General features: G+C 41.1%; 1 protein-coding gene across 3 annotated transcripts in view; it reads left to right on the top strand.

The window, feature by feature from the left end:
• The window catches only part of tatdn1 (TatD DNase domain containing 1), a 91,564-nt gene that overhangs the window by 12,757 nt on the left and 58,305 nt on the right, over positions 1 to 20,502 (top strand). For 2 of the 3 annotated variants that reach the window (XM_072255539.1, XM_072255547.1), the window contains exons 2-6: positions 2,654 to 2,719; positions 11,997 to 12,046; positions 17,233 to 17,296; positions 17,505 to 17,648; positions 17,781 to 17,823. In XM_072255539.1, coding sequence (XP_072111640.1) covers positions 2,654 to 2,719; positions 11,997 to 12,046; positions 17,233 to 17,296; positions 17,505 to 17,648; positions 17,781 to 17,823 — 367 coding nt within the window. Of the gene's footprint in view, positions 1 to 2,653; positions 2,720 to 9,261; positions 9,322 to 11,996; positions 12,047 to 17,232; positions 17,297 to 17,504; positions 17,649 to 17,780; positions 17,824 to 20,502 lie in introns of all 3 variants that reach the window. The other variant, XM_072255553.1, reaches the window with a different exon arrangement.

The raw sequence follows: 20,502 nt of genomic DNA, 5'->3' as shown, positions 1-20,502 counted from the left end.
ATTCTTGGGGGATGCCAGTTAATAGCTGTAGGAATGGAGTTACTGTAGATGATTCCTTGACTAGATCATTGCTCCCCAACCACCGGGCTGCAAAGCATGTGCTACCGGGCCGCGAGGAAACGATATGATTTGGTGATATGAAATGATATGAGTCAGCTGCACCTTTCCTCATTCCTTGTCACACCCACTGTTGGAACTTGAACGCACGCATGGTCATTACGCATGCGTCATCCATGTCAGCGTGGGAAGAAGATCAACTCCTCCAGCTTGCAAATGACGGTGGGCTGAAAAGTATGTTTGAGATAACATCTCTGCTGGCATTCTAGATCAAAGTCGAGGCTGAGTCTCCTGAGATAGTCATGAAAGCACTAAAAACATTGCTTCCATTTCCAACAACATATCTCTGCGAAGCGGGGTTTTCTGCAATGAATGCAACAAAAACTAAATTGCGGAATAGACTGGACATAAGGAACCCCCTTCGAGTATCGCTGTCTCCCCTCACCCCTCGATGGGACCGTCTTGTTGCAGGGAAACAAGCCCAGGGCACCCACTGATCCAGCGATATTGGTGTGTTACACTGATTTTGTATGTTCATACGGGGAAAATATACACTGTGTGTTTAATAGCCAAACGTTACTTAAAATGTTATGATGCTATTGACTTATGTAAGTGACTTATAATTGACTTATCACTATATTCATGCGAGGGAAATATGTGCTGTATGTTTAATATTAAATTCATTAGATAAAATCTTTTAGAAACAAAACTGAGTGTATTAGCCACTTAGAAGTGACTTATAGTTGACTTATCACCTATATTCCGGTCACAATTAACACCCCGCACCCCCACCGGGTCGGCCAGTCTGCAAGAATATTGTCAATATTAAACCGGTCCGCAGTGCAAAAAAGGTTGGGGACCCCTGGACTAGATAAATAAAAATAGAAACAAGTGAATGTGATCCCTGGTAGCTCAATAATAGCTTTAGGAAAGGAGGTGAAAGTATAGATAGCAAAATCAGATTCAGAATTGTTAATTTAGGAACTGTATGTAGAAGGGATAGAAAACATCCAGTTTTCAAACACAGAAACATGACAGCCTTATACACATGCAGGTGCCTGAAAAATAAGCTGATAACCAAATACAATGGATTCTGATTAATTGGGACACATCTTGGTACATTTTGGCGCAATTAAGTGGCTACCCTGTTTAGCTGAAGTTTTATGGAAAGAGTTAGAGGGAGGGAACGTCGACTCAGACCATGGGAGGCCTGCGTCGGGCACTTTCATGCCTTACAAGGCGCAGATTGGCAGTCTATGTGGGGCACCACTCCTCCCACAGACACTAGAGCAATGTGTGGTTAAGTGCCTTGCTCAAGGACACAAACACGCTGCCACAGCTGAGACACGATCTAGCGACCTTCAGATCACTAGACGAATGCCTTAACCACTTGGCCACGTGTTAAAATAGTTAAATAAATAGTTAAAATGTATATTTAAAAAAGACAACCTAATATAAGTAAGAAATTATGCATTTAAATGAAATACAAAACAAATTATAACACTAAATACTACAGTACGAAGAAACTGTACTTACTAATAGTTATCAATAGCGGGATTTATCCAATGTACATAGCCAAGTTCTTTTGATTGTAAATGAATAACATCGGCACAGACATCAAGTGCAGATAATGAAATGCCCTCGTACAATGCATTTGATGTTTGCATCCTTCAAATCTTCATTTTGATTGTAATATGCAAGATGATAGTTGCTACCTTCAAATTCTACATAGTTCCTAACTTGCTGAAGTAGTGAAGTAGGTTCCATTTTCAGTCCCACCCATCTCTGACATCTCTAAGCCTGAGTGCTTAAAACCGCAATTAGCAAAACAGTTTGAAATTACAGTGTTATTACTTATTTCTCGCCAACTGTCAGTGACAAAAATCATTGAATTTGAACACACACACAACTGATGCTATTTAAAAATTATTTGCTCTAAGCACGAGAGCTGTAGATAGTGTCTAACTGCCACATAAATGCACACAACTGATACTAGTTAGAAACTTCGTCAACAGTCACCTGTCCCAATTAAGTGGGATAGTATCCCAAATAAATGAAGGGAATCCTGGCTATTTTCTTGACTAGTTTTTGCTCTTTTAGAAGTTGTACCAAATAACCAGCTTCAGCGATTAACAGATGGCCCAATTAATCGGAATCCACTGTATAGAATATGTGCCAAGACATCTGAAGGAAAGATATTTAGAGAGAGAGAGTGGGGGGGGGGGGGGGAAACAAAGAGTTAATAAATTACAACGCTGCTTTTAATAAATGAACACCATTCAGTGCAGTTTCTATTCTTCCGTGGAACAAATTTTCAATTGGTTTGCTTCCTGAAGTGGTGCTTGCATGGGCCAATTCATGAAAAGTTAATGATAACATTTTGTTTTTATCTTTGGTTGGGAATTGCTTTCATTCTAAAATACAAGAGGGAAATACACAGAGGTATTTGCAATATAAATATTAATGAAGCTAATTACAATCTAAAATAATTTAAGTTGATTCTCTCGGTCTTTATGTTGCCCTTCAATATTTGTTTTTTACCATTTAATTCCATTGATTTCTTTAATTTGTTTCATCTGTTTTACTCCTTTAACAGATATTGGTATAAATCTGACAGATCCTATGTTTCATGGGATTTATCGTGGTACTCAAAAGCATCAAGGTAAGTGTTACAATAAAATATATGTCATTTTCGTATTCAAAGAACATAATTTAAATATTTTGTGAAATGGTACTTGTGCTTGAGCACAGGAACTTAGTATTTTTAAATTACTATGTTGTACTTGGTTTTTAAATTTTGTACTTAAATGTGAGATAACTTTCAGTTCCCTTTTAATGGTCATTAATAGATGGTCGGATAAGCAATTACAAATTTGAATTAGTATTTTGTTCTGGTGAAATGAGTAAGGTCAGATAAGATGGATTACATGTCTTTAATACTATTAGCATTACTACATTATCAAATAGTCAGTGAAAAACATTTTCAACTATTTAGCTGACTTCTTGCTTTTTTCCCTCGGGGCATGGTTGGCAGTTAACATTGTAAGCTGATGTGCCTAGAAATTAGATTGCAATGCACCATTATTTTTGGTTCACTTCATGTTGACAATATCCTGATTCCTAGACCCTAATGCAGGGTTTTGACCCAAAGCATTGACTATTCATTTTCTCCTCCAAGTGTTGCTCAACCTGCTGAGTTCCTCCAGCAGATTTTGTTGCAAAGAAAAAACAGAATTTGCATGACATTTTTGATTTTTCAGTTATATGGAATCAGTAACAGTTTTTTCATTCAGAATCTCGTTTGTGTTTGGTATTCCCAAAAATACACTGGAAGCTGCACTCCCCCGATTTCGAGTTTTTGCAACTTGCTTCTGTTTGCTTTCATTGCTTTCTCTCCTACACCCCTAATATAAATAGCCTGTCTGGTTGTTGGCAAGGGTAGGTCAGTTATTGATACCAATGCCCCTGTGTCCACTAACATATCGCATTGCCGGCCCCCTAACAATGCTGTTGTGTACATCCATGGGTCACCAGCGCTGGCAGTGGGGCCCGCTGCCACATCCTTTTTTGACCTAGGAGCCGTCTTTACTAGCTGTATGATCTGATCAGATTGGTCAGACTGGGCTCCGGTGGGCTGAGAGATTGCGTGTCTGCTGTGACATTCACCTGTTTTTCTTTCCTTTTTTTTTTTGGACACTGCTTCCAACCATGTCCCAACAGGCCACACCTGTAGCATATCAACTCCTTTACCCCCCCATGTCTAATCCAGCAGTTCCTTGCTTCATGCCCTGGTTGTTGACAAACAAAACAAACTCTCTGGGACATCACAGCAGCTGCATCCACTATAGCCACCTTACAACTTCTGTTGCACTTTCGCAGTCTATCTCACTGACCCACGAAACTACCGCAGAGTAGGTCGACCCCACTGTTATGACTAAATCTAAAACTTCCTAGTGGGCTGAGCTCAGGTCTTCCTTCATCATTTTCAGGAAGAATTGGTCATCCCTCCCTGGATTATCCAACCCGGAATACTCCTCATACTCTCAATATTTACGTTCTGCATAATCCATAGCCGTCTCATCTGCTTAATCCATAGCCATCTCATCTGCTTTTTGATTCACTGCCATTACCATTCCCCAGTTACTCTCACCTTCCCTCAGTCACTTCCTCACTTCCCCTTTAAAAAAGCAGTATCTTTCTTTATTGCTGACGTTCTTGGTAGTTGCCCAGGTACCATCCCACACCCCCTGGAACATATTGTCCCATATTTTCCTCGGGCACCGCTTTTACCAACACATATATATCTTTAGGCTGCATCTGGTGAACTTCAACCATTTCCTCGAGCTTGCGCCAGAATTCTGAATTCCTAGATGCAACTTGAAGTGAGGGCAACCCTGATGAAATGCTCTTTCTCCCTGGGGGTGAAGGGCTTATGAATGGTCGTAATCAGAATCACAGGCTGGCTTGGATCATCAGAGTTCTTGGCCTGGTGTTGTTTAACCTCAATAGGTACCATCCCGACAGATATATCTGGGTAAAACCTCTCCCTGAAATATCTCCACACTAATTCCCACACTAAGCAAAATATAAAAGACAGGTACCGGTTGAACAGCACATACTTAAAACTGTAGAGTATGTGCTGTGCGATCTGCCACTTTTGAGCCCCTGAACTCATGATGCCTGCTGTATTCCTTTGCATCACACTCGCAAAATGTGTACGCTAAAATGCAGCTCTCCGAGCGAGTATACACGCCCCCACCCTGGCGCCCTGAACCGTCAGTAACCACCCTTCGCAACTGGTGGTTCTGTCTCACCAAATTAACATGCAAAGTTTCTTCTCTTACATCAACACTTGCATGCACACGCACTATTTTTATATCTACCAGCACCGTTCTCCGTGTTCATGATACCTCGTGTTCCTGTGTACCACTGACCCGAACAGATCCAAGTGTGAGTGCTAATTTTAAAAAATACTCACCCATTTAGGCTGCTAAAATCATTGGCCTCACAATGGGTCACGAAGGCATCCCACTCCTGACACCAAATGTTGCGTGAATGAAATCACTGGAGAAAATTCCTGGTAGATACAAAGCAGCTTCTTTATCCGACAAAACAGGGTACTTGGCTCCATCCCTCCCACTCCTGTCTTCTCCTATCATTCTGGATCTCCCCCTCCCCCTCCAACTTTCAAATCCCTTACTCACTCTTCCTTCAGTTAGTCCTGACGAAGGGTCTCGGCCTGAAACTTCGACTGCACCTCTTCCTACAGATGCTGCCTGGCCTGCTGCGTTCACCAGCAACTTTGATGTGTGTTGCAGGCATCATATGGAGATATTTTTGGTGGAAAGGTCACCTGGCCCAACGTGGGGCACAGTATTTTATGTGCCAAACATCAAAGGACAATTCCATGTTTACAAAGTATAGAGGATACTTTTTTTTGAAACTTACAAACAAACTTCAAACCTCCTGATTCTCGTCCATACCACAAATGCCAGCATCACCTGGACTGGGATTCACAGCTTTTAGGAATCCATTGTTCCAAATTAAATCCAAAATACACATTCAAAGGCAAAAGACTGGTAGCCAAAGCCATTTGCTAAATGTAAATGACTTAAACCCAAAAATCACTCTAACACATGACATTTTTGATTTTTCAATTATATGAAATCAGTAACGGTTTTTACATTCAGGATCCCCTTTGTGTCTGGTATGCTAACATGACGAAGACCCTATAAGTGTCCTTTATCATTCAGTAGTGTACAGTTCACCTCAATTTTAAGTGTAACATTGCACACCAGCGTTTGTGGATGTGTGTCAAGTGACTGTGAAGCATGACTTAAATTTACTTGGGTGAACTCCATTTAATATAAGTACTTGGATCTTCTTCAGTAATCCCTTCACCAATGTGTAATATTGCCCTGAATTTGCATCCAACGAACTGCTGACCTAACCCCTCCCATGTCCAATCACACCCATGGACAAGCATTATTTGTCTGCCCCCCCCCCCACACAAGTCTTCCTTCTCTGATTACTAACCTTTACCTACTGACCCTAATTGATCCCTGACAGCCAGCTCTTGTCTTAACCACTCCCCTCATCAACTGGCCTGGATTTCCTCCTCTTATCGCTGAGTCTCTGGGGAAAATACCCCTGTGGATCTGGGGCTTGAAGAAAACACATTTGGTATGCAAAACTTATTTTGTAGAACAGGATGGATGACTTAATTTCCTAGCAGCACGCCCCAGAATATTGATTGTTCGGCTTATAGTAAAGATGGGTTAACATGACTTTACTGATACACACTATGTTTTACTGAAATGTAACTTACATCAAATTATGTATATTTTTGATACATCCTGATGGCTTCTCAATACACTAGATGGACCATATGACATCCTCCGGCAAAGTTAGAGGCAGAGGGGTCTGCTTCCTAATCAACTTCTCTAGGTGCTTGGATGTGATGGTCCTGGTGAGTTCCTGCACACCCAGCTTGAAATAACTAATGGTGAAATGTTGCCCATTACTATCTGCCAGGGGAGTTCACTTCAGATGTCCTGAAGGTAGTCTACAGGTGGCCGTGAAGCCTGCACTCAAAGAATGATACTCTGAGTACAAAGTATAATTCTTTGAGTATCCCACTTCAAAGTCAACAGCTTTGAAATGGGATATACTGAAGCTTTCTTCATTGCTGATGACTTCAAACATGCCAACTTCAAGAGTGCATTGCTAAAATGCTACTAGCATGTCTCCTGTCCCACCAGTGGTCCAAACCTCCTTGACCATGCTAAACAGCCCTCAAAGATGCTACTGAGCCAACCCCTGCCCACACTGTAGTAAATCAGAGCGCCAGACTGTGCTCCTTCTCCCTAAATGCAAATGGAAGCTGATACATGAGATTGAGTACAGAAAGATGTGTAGTGCTGGTCTGAGGAAATAGATGAGTTTGTAAATGGCTGCTTTGTAGTCTGGTCCATTTTGGAAAAAGTCAGCAGATCACCACCATCAAAAATTTTATCAGCAAGTGTTTTGAGAACTGTGTACCAAAGAGGACAGTCCAGGTCTTCCCAGGCCAGAAACCATTGATAAATCAGGAGATGATCCAGTCCCTTCCGAAGATCAGGACTGCAGCTTTCAAATCAGGTGTCGCTGACCCATAACTGAAATTGAGATGTGACCTCTGTAAAGTTATCGGAGAGTCAGTTGTGGCAGCCCTTGCAAACTATAACGGCTTACACGATGAAGTCAGGCAGTATCGGCAACAACAGCTCGTCCCCTTCCAGTTCAGCTAATACATTCAATACACATTTTAACTGTTGGGTGTTAGTGTCTTCACTATGGAAGGCACTAGTAGCATGGTGCAAGTTCCAGGTGTCAGAAGGCATGAACTGTGTGAAGTTACCATAACTAAGGTGAAATTTCTTGGGAAACTGTAAGGTCTGAAGGTAGATAAGTTACTTGGACCAGATGGTGTACACCCCAGAGTTCTGAAAGGGGTGGCTGAAGAGATCGTGGAGACATTAGAAATTATCATTCAAGATTCTGCAAAAGTTCCAGAAGACTGGAAAACTGCAAGTGCCACTCCACTCTTCAAGAAGGGAGAGAGGCAAAAGAAACTGTAGGTCAGTTAGTCTGACCTCAGTGGTTGGGAAAATATTGGAGTCGATTACTAAGGATGACGTCTCAGGGTACTTGGAGACGCATGATAAAATAGGCCATGGTCAGCGTAGTTTCCTCAAGGGAAAATCTTGCCTGACAGATCTCTTGGAATTCTTTGAAGAAGTAACAAGCAGGATATTAAAAGGACAATTGTTGATGATGTGTACTTGGATTTTCAGAAGGCCTGTGACAAGGTGCCACACATGAGGCTGCCTAACAAGCTATGAGCTTGTGGTATTACAGGGAAGATTCTAGCATGGATAAAACAGTGGCTGATTGGCAGGAGGTAAAGAGTTTCTGATCGGCTGCCGGTGACAAGTTGTGTTCCACAGGAGTCTATGTTGGGACCAATTCTTTTTACATTATATTTCAGTAATTTGGATGATAGAATTGATGGCTTTGTTGTAAAGTTTGCAGACAATATGAAATGGGTGGGGGGGCGGGTAGTTTTGAAGAAGTAGAGAGGCTACAGAAGGATTTAGGTTAGGAAAATGGGCAAAGAAATGACAGATGGAATGCAGTGCATGACCATACAGTTCCTGACACTGTAGAGGAAATAAAAGGTTGGACTATTTTCTAAATGGAGAGAAAATTCAAAAACCTGAGGTGCAAAGGGACTTGTGAGTCCTTGTGCAGGATTCCCTGAAGGTTAATTTGCAGGTTGAGTTGGTGATGAGGAAGGCAAATGCAATATTAGCATTAATTTGAAGAGGACTAAAATACAAAAGCAAGGATGTAATGTTGAGACTTTATAAAGCACTGGTGGGGCCTCATTTGGAGTATTGTGAGCATGTTTGGGCAACTTATCTTAGAAAGGATATGTTGGAACTGGAAAGGCTTCAAAAGAGGTTCATGAAAGTGATCCAGGATTGAATTGTTTATCATATGAAGAGTATCTATCTGATGGCTCTCGGCCTGTTTTCACTAAATTCAGAAGAATGAGGGGTGACCTCATTGAAACCTATCGAATGGTGAAAGGCCTTGATAGAGTGCATGTGGAGAGGATGTTTCCTATGCTGGGAGAGTCTAAGACCAGAGGGCACAGCCTCAGAATAGAGGAGTGTCCTTTTAGAATGCAGATGAGGAGGAACTTATTTAACTAGGGAATGGTGAATCTATGGAATTCTTTGCCACAGGCAGCTATGGAGGCCAAATCTTATATATTTAAGGCAGAGGTTGATAGATTCTTGATTGGTCAGGGCATGAAGGGGTACGGGCAGAATGTAGCAGATTGGTTCTGAGAGGAAAATTAGATCAGTCATGTTGAAATGGCAGAGCAGACTCAATGGGCCAAATGACCTATTTCTGCTCCTATATCTTCTGGTCTTGTGGTCTAAACTGAGGGATATTAGAACATCACTACCACCTCAACAGTCTCCAGAGCACCTGAACCAATGCCACCATTTGGACATTAGATGAGATTTCCAATAGTCAACCAATGATGTGCATCTGGCCCAGATGGTTTCCTTGGTCATGTCCTTAGACCCTGTGTAGATCAGCTGGCAGTCATATTTGCTGACTTTTTTTTTTAACCTTTCTCTGCTTCAGTCTAAGGTTCCCACCTGCTTTAAGAAGACTATTATCACCCTGGTACTTAAGAAAAACAAGGTAATGTGCATTAATGACTACCACCAAATGGCTCCAACACCCACCATCATGAAGTGCTTTGAGATGCTGGCCTTGGCACACATTAAATCCAGCTTTCCAGACCACCTCGACTGAGAAATCCAATCTATTGGAGATGTCATTTCCCTGGCCCCACATCTCTAGAGTATCTGGACAGTAAAGGCACCTATGTTAGACTATTGTTTATTGACTACAGTTCTACCTTGAATACTATATTTCCAAGCAAACTTATCCCAACTCTCAGACCTGATACTCAGCACCCCCCTTGGCAAATGGATCCTTGATTTCCTGACCAACCAGAGTAGTCAGTAAGGATAGGCTTTCACTAGATTATCCTCAACACTGGCACCCCACCAGGCTGTATCCTCAGCACTCAACTCTACCTCCTATGCACTCGCAATTGTGTGGCTAGATTCTACTTTTACTCCACTTACGAGTTTGCAGTTGATACCACTGTTGTATCACAGGAAGGAGATAGAGAACCTAGTGACATGGTGTCATTTCAGCAACATTTCCCTCAGTGTCAGCAAAATAAAGAGTTGATCATTAACTCCAGGCATTTGGGGGTGGGGGTGGAATTACAGATGCTCCTGTTTAGACCAACAGTGCTGAGATCGGGAGGATTCCAAGCTTCAAGTTCCCAGCTGTGAACATCACCAATGGCCCTTGCTGGTCCAGCCGTGTAGATGCTACACCCAAGAATGCTCACAGGTGCTTCTACTTCCTCAGGTGGCAAAAGAATCTTGGCATGTCCCCAATTTTTATCAATGCATCCTGTCTGAATGCATCATGGTATGGCAACTGCTCTGCCCACGACCACAGAGAGTTGTGAACAGAGTTCAGTGCATGGTGGAAAACAGCTTCCCAACCATGAAACCGTTCTACCCATTTTGCTGCCTCAGTAAAGCAGCCAGCATGATCAAAGACCCCCTCCTCCCACTACAACTCATCCGCATATTCTCTCTGCTCACAACTCCCATAAGGCAGAAATTATAAAAGCCTGATAGCAGGTATGGGCAGGCTCAAGGGAAGCTTCTATCCTGTTGTTTACTAGACTATCGAATAGTCACCTAGTATGAGATAGACTGTTAACCTCACAGTCTAGCTTATTATGATTGCGCACCTTTTTGTCTACCTGCACTGTCCTTTCTCTGTAACACTCTATTCTGCATTCTGTTATTGTTTTACCTTGTACTATCTCTCTGCACTGTTGTAATGAATTAAACTATATGAATGGTCTACAAGAAACGTTTTTCATTATTCCTTGGTACATATGATAGAAATAAACCAATTTAAAATTTAAACCACGCAGTTCAGGTGTCTGACTACTATTGTACTTAGAGTGACCTCTTGTGGTAACAACAGTATCCTAACCTAAAGGAGACATGAGAGTGCACGTGCAGGGATCTGGCTCCTCAACATCAGCTGTCCATATCCTTCCACAGATGCTGCCTGATCTTCTGAGTGCCTCCAGCAGTTTGTTTTTATGTATCCTAGCATACTGAATTGCTAATGATTTTTCCATCCTAACATGTATTCTTAATCTTATGCAGGATTTTCTTGGAAATGATAACTTCATTTAAGTATTCTCCATTCCAAAACAAAATGATAACTACACAAGTTAGGAGAAAATAATGAAAATTCAAATTTTATCCAGTGTCAAGGAGAAAAATATAAAGCGTGCATATATAAAACAGCTTCTTTTAAATAATGCCTGTTGATATCAAAACAATGTGTAAAAAGAAAAAGATCAGCATGTCAGGCATTTTCAATGGAAAGCGGAACAGTTAATGTTTTGGGTCAAAGCGTTGTCAGAAATGGGGAAAGAGAATAAGTTTTGAGTTGCAGAGGATGGGGAAAGTGATGAATGTGACCCAAGAAATAGGGTGAGGCCAGGATTGCCATGGTGATTGTTGTCATTCAGTCAGTCAGTTACAGGCAGTTTATATTGAGCACTGTTACAACTGTACAAGACAAATAGGTCAGAGTAGGAGTGGAATGGAGAATTAGAGTGACAGGCAACAGCACTCTGAGTCACCTCTTCAGACTGAAAAACAGATGTTTTGCAAAGCAGTCTCCCAATCTGTATTTTGGTTTCTCCAATGTAAACAAACTGACATTGTGAATGCTATAGAATTGGTATAAGCACCAGCCTAATGTACAATTCCATGACTCTACATTTTTATGTTATCTTTGCCAGTGGATTACTTAATATTAATTGACCAAATTAATTCACTCCTCGTAAAATGTCTGAAACAGTTTTTTAAGACAAGGTAGCTGCTGCATAATTGAAAGTATTTTCATTTGATCATTACTGTCTCCTCAGTATCTGAAAATAGAAAATATTAGATAAATCCTGAGCAATATTAGAAGTCCTCCAGAGATACATTATAGAGGAAAAAGTAGAGAGAATAAACCGGGACAGAATTTGGAATACCATACTTCCAAAAAGGAACAAGCTGTAAACTTGTTTATGGTGGCTACTTAATTTTTCAAAGTAGCCACATATTATGATCGCTTACCGTAATATTGGCATAGTGACCTCCCGTATGCAAAACGTTATTTACTTACCAAAGATTTGGTAAATAAGAGCACATGAACACTTGTCTCATGAGAGGTTTTTTTTAAATACACAATTTGTTTGTGGGCTTTTACAGATGACTTTCTAGATGTGGTGCAGAGGGCAATAAAAACTGGAGTTCAGAAGGTAAGCAAAATTCTGCTAAATGTTGAAGAAGAAGAACTTTTAAAATTTTCGTTTAAAGTTCTGTTTGTATGCTGTTCAGATATTAGGAGATTAAGATTGAATTGCCAGATTACTTTATAACATTAAATCAAATCCTAAATTCATGGCATGCATAGCAGCAAAATTGATCCTGCGACTGCTACAGGGTTGTTATACTTGCATTACGCACGCTCAGCTCCAATGAGGGGTCGAGTCAGGAGCATTCACGCTGTGACCCTGTTAATCCGAAAGGAGACCAATCCTGACATTACGCGCCAGACCAAGTGATCCAGTGGGTGGTAAAAGGATAAACCCTCGGCCCACTGGAAATCATGAAAATCGTTAGCCACAACATCGGAGGCTTCAGCCACTGTAAAGCAGAAATCCTGGCAAACTTAAAACCGGACATCTTGTGCATACAAGAAACTCATAGGCTGAACAACCAACCCTATGTGCCAGGAATGCACTTGGGTATTGACACCCCTAGTCAAATTTATGGAAGTGCAATCTTTGTTAAAGATAAATCTGTTAGCAATGAACACAGCAAACATCCAAGCTGGTTCAATGGAACTTCTGAAAGTTGAAACAAAACACATAAATATTATCTCGGTCTGCAAACCCCCTAATGAACCATTCATGTGGCCACCTAACCTAGATCTCCAGGACAAAATGTACCTCATTATTGGTGACTTTAATAGCCATAGCGCCAACTGGGGATACGAAGATGATGATGCAAATGGAGAAGGAGTTGTATCATGGGCTCTCAACAACAGCCTTGAGCTACTATATGAATCAAAGGACACCCCTACCTTCACAAGTGCCAGATGGAGAAAAGGATACAACCCAGACCTTGCCTTTGTTACCTTGGCAAGCTCCAACCTCTTCACACGAATGGTCCTCCAACATATACCCAAATCCCAACACTGTCCAGTCCAGGTAGAATCCCTTCCAGTTCTGAGACCTGTACCATCAATGTACCTACCAAGATTTAACCTGAGAAAAGCGAATTGGACATCTTTTGCAGAATCCCTTGCTCAACTTATCGATACCATACCACCAGAACCTGATCGTTATGATGAATTTGTCCAACTAATCTGGAAAGTAGTGCAGCAGAACATACCTAGAGGCTGCAGAACCAAATCTATTCAGGGATTGACTAGTGATGTCAAGCAGAGTTATCATGAGTATGTCAACTTATATGACCAAGACCCGTTTGGTCAGGACATAATTGAAATGGGAGGGTCAGTTCTGTCCCTACTGAGCCAAGAGAGATAACAGCGTTGGCAGGAACTTATAGAAAACACGGACATGACCAAGAATAGTAAGAAGGCATGGGCAACTGTTCGGAAACTCAACTCAGACAATAGACCATCACAAAGAATTGCTGCTGTAACACCCAGTCAGGTTGCCCACCAACTAATACTAAATCGTCGACCAAATAACAAGGAACGGAGGCAAAAGAAAAAACAACATCAGGAGATGGAGTCAGCTCTCTCAAGTGGGAATAACAATTTCCTACCTCTCACCCTAGAAGAATTAAAGGATGAAGTATCACAGCTAAAATCCAACAAAGCTGCTGGCATAGATGGGATTCTTAATGAATTACTTAAACATCTTGGACTTAAAGCACTCCACTGGCTTCTGTCCCTTTTTAACTGTTGCCTAAGATCATTAAAAATACCTCAAAAGTGGAGAAGAGCCAAAGTTGTTGCTCTCCTAAAACCCAATAAAGACCCAACATTCCTAAAAATTACAGACCGATTTCCTTGCTCTGCACCCTCTATATACTCTACGAGAGACTTATACTGAAAAGAATATCCCCCTTAATCGAAGATCTTCTAACACCAGACCAAGTCCTGAACTAAACCCAGTATATTGAGGATGGCTTTGAAATGTGACAAATTACAGGGGCAGTATTCATTGACTTAACAGCAGCATACAACACTGAATCATAGAGGCCTTCTACTGAAATTATCAAAAATGTTGAAGAACGAAACCACAGTCAAAGTATTAAGAAGCCTGCTAGAAAATCGTAGATTTTATGTAGAAATAAATGGAATTAAGAGTAGGTGGCATCCACAAAAGAACAGACTACCACAGGGATCAGTCCTGGCACCTCTACTATTTAATGTTTACAGAAACGCCAACTAACCTTTCCTAACACATGCAGGTTTACCTATGCAGACTATCTATGCATAGCAACACAAGCTAACTCCTTCCAAGAAGTTGAAGTACGACTTACAGCAGTCCTCGAAACAATGAAGCAGTATTATGAAAAATGGTCTCTGAACCCAAATCCATCAAAAACTCAAGTGTGTGCATTCCACCTGAGGAATCGAGAAGCAGCTCGGAAACTCAAGATCTTCTGGTGTGGGAAAGAGTTCGAACACCATCCGACTCCAGTTTACCTGGGCATGACACTGGATAGGATGCTCTCATTTGCCACCCACATCCAAAAAATACGAGGGAAAGTTGGCTCTCGCAATTCTCTCTTGACAAAATTGGCAGGCATGAAATGGGGAGCTAATGCTCACACACTTAGATCAACTGCCCTCGCACTCTGCTGTTCACCTGTGTGGGCAGATCAGCACATGCGAAGAAAATAGACCCTTTGCTTAACGAAGCCTGCTGAATAATCACGGGCACACTGCACCCCACACCCACTAATATCATTTACAGACTTGCAGGTATTGCTTCCCCAGAGATCCGAAGGGACACTACAACAACAACTGAAAAAGGTAAACAGAACTGGGATCCACGGCACCCACTACATCATCATGTGCCAGTTTCCAACCTCCTGAAATTGAGGAAAAGCTTTGCTACAGTGGAGGAACTACTGCACGGAACATTCCCCCCACCCCCAAACATACAGGATTGACCTCTGGGAACAAACAGAAGCCAGAACCCCATCAAACAATACAGTGCAAGACCCCACAGAAATGTTGCCAGACGGGGCACTGCTTGACAGACGGAAGTGGTGCACTCTCAACAGAGCGAGAGCGGGAGTTTGTAGGTTGGGAGACAATATAGTGAAGTGGGGTTTAAAGACCAGCGAATCCTGTGAGTGTGGTGAAAGGGTGCAGAACGTGAAGACATTCTGCGCAACTGCCCACTCTCACTTGATTTAGCTGACACTGACCTGCTCAACATCAACCAAACAACACGAGTGGCTGTCTGTCTGGTGTGACAAGCTATGGTGATGAGCTTCAATGAAATGATTGTTCCAAAGATTTGAATCCTTTATTCGATCCTGTATGAAGGGTGATTGATAAGTTCGTGGCCTGAGGTAGAAGGAGTCAATTTTAGAAAACCTAGCATATTTATTTTTCAACATAGTCCTCTCCTACATTTACACACTTAGTTCAGCGGTCGTGGAGCATATGGATCGCTTCTTTGTAGAAGTCGGCATCTTGGACCTCCAGAAAGTGGTCCACAGCAGGGATGAGGTGGCCTAAGGTAGAAGGAGATGAGTTATACAGCTCTCGTTACATGCACCTGCAGTTCGACTCTTTGAGTGATTATGCAGAAAGTTTGAAGTCAATAACTCATCTCCTTCTACCTTAGGCCACGAACTTATCAATCACCCCTGCTGTGTTTCTCCTGAAACTTAAGTTACTGCTTCTTTCTCTGAAGTTCTTCCTGGTTTCCCCAAAGCTGCTCCTCCTTTTCTTCCAATGCATGTTTGTCCCTCAATATTTATTGTCTCGTGTATAACTCAGCTAGATCAGCCTCCATTCTAATGCATGCCAATGAGGTATCAGATGCATGAGTCATTCTGCTAGAAATAGAACATGCTGTATGCACATTAGATACACTGTTGTCATTCTGTAACTCATCACCTTTAGACGTAGTCACAGCCTGTTCTCAGGCTTTATAAATATTTTAATTTCCTCAAATAAACTGGCCTTCAACATTGTATGTTTGTTTAGTCTCTTAGTCTTGGCATCAAGGGCACTGCTTCCAGCTGAACTCATGTTATTTTCCAAATGCACAAACCAGACAAACAAAGGCAAATTCAATTCGGCCTTTAACAATGGAAGCAATTCAATTCTTAAGATTTTCAACAGAACCAAGTAGTCGAACACTTCAGGCAAACACCACTATACAGTTTTTCAGTCCAACTTAGTTTGACACAACAATGCTGACTATTCAAAGCTGTTTTAAACCCAAACAAACAGCATGAATCAACAAAATGTAGTTACTTGCCACAAACTACTCCAGGCTGCAGTGCTTATAATTGCATGGACATGTCCATATTCTTAGTGTTCATTAAGTATAACTGTCGAAAACTTTTGCTAATAAAAAGATTGAGACAGAAAGAAAACTTCTACTGACAGAATGCAGCAGCAAAACCAAACGAAAACAATTGCCACTAGCCTGCGACTGCTACAGAGTTGTTGTACTTGCATGACCCGCCCCCAGCTCCAATAATTGTTCCAAAGAGTCATCCTTTATTTGATCCTTTATTAGTAAACATGCAATTTTGAAGCAATGAACTTAGATGTACCCAAATGTGAGCTAAGCATGATTCAGCGTTGTGTTATTTCAGCAGTCAGCAAAAGATACAACTTCAGCCGGTCCCATGCTACAAACTGCCGTGAAATAGGCAAGAATACGCAACTTATTGCCTTAGTTTCTACCACGCACCCACTGATGTGACTAGTTACCATAATAAACATAATAAATGAGCAGAAATAAAGCAGAAAATTTGTGGGCAGAACTGAAAAAGCGTGTGCGAGCAAGGAGGCCTACAAACCTGACTCAGTTACACCAGTTCTGTCTGGAGGAATGGAACAAAGTTCCAGCAATTTACTGTGAGAAGCTTGTGGAAGGCTACCCAAAACATTTGACCCAAGTTAAACAATTTAAAGGCAATGCTACCAAATACTAACAAAGTGCATGTAAACTTCTGACCCACTGGGAAAATGGTGAAAGAAATAAAAGCTGAAATAAATCCTTCTCTCTACTATTATTCTGACATTTCACATTCTTAAAATAAAATAGTGATCCTAACTGACCTAAGACAGGGAATGTTTTCTAGGATTAAATGTCAGGAATTGTGAAAAACTGAGTTTAAATGTATTTGGCTAAGGAGTATGTAAACTTCTGACTTCAACTATATATACATTTAAGGTTTGCCTTGCCTAATGATTTGTTTTAATTTTCAGTTCATGATTACAGGAGGCAGTTTGCAAGATAGTACAGATGCAGTGGAACTGGCAAAGACAAGTGGTAACTTAAAATTTGTTCTGTTTTACTATTTCTTTTGGAAAATGTACTGTACAGCTGCAGGAGTAGCTGCACTTATCTTGTTAATTCCAGCCATTAACCTGCTCATCACTAGGGAGTGTAAGCTATGTATACACAGTCTGTCTGTTGCCATGATAAATGGTTGGTGCAAGTACACTGACAATTTCTTTTTCATTTTGCTGGTTCAAAGATATTTTCTACAGTACAGTTGGCTGTCACCCCACACGGTGTGGTGAATTTGAGCAGAATAACCCAGAGCAGTATTTGAGTGACCTGAAAACATTGGCCACAGAAAACAAACGGAAAGTAGTGGCCATTGGCGAGTGTGGCTTGGGTAAGTTTAACTAAAAATAAAATCAAGTGATAATTTTGGTCTATTTTGTAATGAAAATAACCATTTAATAGCTTCTGTAAATAGACTATGACAGAAGACTTTTGAATGATTGTTGTATTTTAATTTTCATAGATTTTGACAGATTGGAATTCTGTCCAAAAGAGATACAGTTAAAGTAAGTATTCTTTTTTTGTTTGAACCACATCCAGTGATATCTTGTTCTCAGCCCTCCCCAGTTTTCTTTCTAAGTCATAACTTAAAAACATGTATTAATGGCTAGGAACAATCTTCACCCAGAAAAGCAAGCAGTGTTGTTAAATGATCTTTTGCTACTGTTGTACAATATGTCAATGTTACCACAGTGTTTTGTGCTGAAAATTACATTTTTTATTGTGAAATGTAAGTTCAATAAATCATGGATAATTCATCAAATTATGTTCCTTGAAATGGTAGTGAGCAAAATCTGTTCATCAAAAAATGGTTTGTGGAAATATTTAAACAATTTCTGTTGTGGTTATTTGTAAGTTGTTCTCAAGTGCATTTTATTTTTTGGGTGGAATTAACCAATTGGTCTCAGTGGGAGGATGTATCCATGGTTCTTTTAGTATGCCATAAGTAGTCTCAGTTGAGTTTTCATTGTTTAAGATTCAATCACTAAGCATTTCTACAACATTGTACAGTTGAAAAGCAATATTTTTCTTCTGAATGAAACAAGGAAACAATCATTTCCAGACTGTTCTGTGTCACTCCAGACAATTAACTGGGTATGAACCATCCTTGTTCCCTTGACTTTCTGCATCACATTGCACAGGACGACGTTATTCCTTTGACGACATTCCACTGGGATCATTGCAGATCTTGCACCATTTTGTAGAATGTAGTTGTCTGGCACTCCTGGAACAACTCAGTTTTCCCAACGGTTAAGAAGAAAGGAATTTCCCAATACCACCAGACAATTTGAGCACAGCATACCACTCGTGCCTCCAGACCACCCATGACCATATTTCCCCCTCATCCTCTTGATCGGTTACCCCTCCATTGCCATCATCATTGATATCAAAATATTGCCAGAATCTCAAATTTCCCCTCATCACCATCACATTGTTCCCAGTCATAAAAAGGGCCTTGGCCACAGTCCAACCTGAGCTCTGCTTTCATGTGGACACAGTTTATGCATTTTCAGTGCTGAAGTTTGCAGTGGTCGTGATAGGGATGCAAAAACTGAATTGTTAGTTATGTCCCACTGATAAAGTTATCAAGCACTCCATGGGGACATGTGGATCATATACCATTAGTCTCTCTTGGCAAGGTTTGTTCAATAATGCCTTTTGATCTGAAATAGTGGTAAATTTTAAGTGCATTTTGGACAAATTAATTAGCATATAAACGGATAAGGAGACAACTTATGGAAAATTGTGAAAGAAAAAAGTTTGTCATCCCTTACTGAAGTGAGTGAGATTAATTTTCCCAGTATTGTCTGGGACTTCCTTAGCTCTGAAGGCTTAGAGGATATTCCAAATTTTGACTCAGTGTTTTCCCTCTACTTTTTTTTCTGTTGTAATTTCCTGAAGGTTGACAGGCCACATCAGAATCAGGTTTAATAGCACCAGCATATGCTTTGAAATTTGTTAACTTTGCAGCTGCAGTACAATGTAACACACACACATATATGACACCAGCAGTATAGTGGAAGTTCCAGGTGTTAGGGGGGCATGAAGTGTGTGAAGTTACCATAACCAGACAGAAGGTTCTCAGAAAACTGAAAGGTCTGAAGGTAGATAAGTCACTTGGACCAGATGGTGTACACCCCAGAGTTCTGAAGGAGGTGGCTGAAGAGATTATGGAGGTATTAGTAATGATCTTTCAAGAATCACAAGATTCTGGAATGGTTCCAGAGGACTAGAAAATTGCAAATGTCACTCAACTCTTCAAGAAGGGAGGGAGCAGAAGAAAGGAAACTACAGGTCAGTTAGTGTGAACTCTGTGGTTGGGAAGATGTTGGAGTCTATTATTGAGGATGAGGTCTCAGGGTAGTTGAAGGCACAGGATAAAATAGGCCAAAGTCAGAGTGGTTTCCTCAACAGAAAATCATGCCTGACAAATCTGTTGGAATTCTTCGAAGAAGTAACAAGCAGGACATACAAAGGGGAATCAGTTGTTGTTGTGTACTTGGAAGGCCTTTGACAAGGTGCCACACATGAGGCTTCTTAACAAGCTATGAGCCCTTGGTATTACAGGAAAGATCCTAGCATGGCTAAACCTATTGAATGGTGAAAGGTCTTCATAGAGGTGTGGATGTAGAGAGGATGTTTCTGATGGTGGGAGAGTCTAAGACCAGAGGAGACTGCCTCAGAATAGAGGGGTGTTCTTTTAGAACAGAGATGAAGAGGAATTTCTTTAGCCAGAGAGTGGTGAATCTGTGGAATTCTTTACCACAGGCAGCTGTGGAGGCCAAGTCTTGATGTATATTTAAGGCAGAGGTTGATGAATTCTTGATTAGTCAGGGAATGAAAGGATATAGGGTGAAGGCAGAAGATTGGGGCTGAGAGGAAAGTTAGATCAGCATGATGAAATGGAGGAGCAGACACGATAGGCCAAATCTTGGATACTACTGAGGCTAGTACCCATGATGGAGCTGACTAATTTTACAACTCTCTGCAGTTTATGACAGTGATGCAGCCAGTCATATGCTCTCCATGGTACATCTATAGATGTTTTTGCGTGTTTTAGACGACAAGTCAAATCTCCTCAAACTGCTAATGAAATATGGCTGCTGTCTTGCCTTCTTTATAGCTCCATCAGTATGTTGGGACCAGGTTAGGTCCTCAGAAATATTGACACCCAGGAGCTTGAA

Source organism: Mobula birostris, chromosome 1, assembly GCF_030028105.1.
Source record: "Mobula birostris isolate sMobBir1 chromosome 1, sMobBir1.hap1, whole genome shotgun sequence".
Lineage (NCBI taxonomy): Eukaryota > Metazoa > Chordata > Chondrichthyes > Myliobatiformes > Myliobatidae > Mobula > Mobula birostris.
Note: the sequence above shows the minus strand (reverse complement) of the source record. Positions and strands in the feature narration are given on the sequence as shown.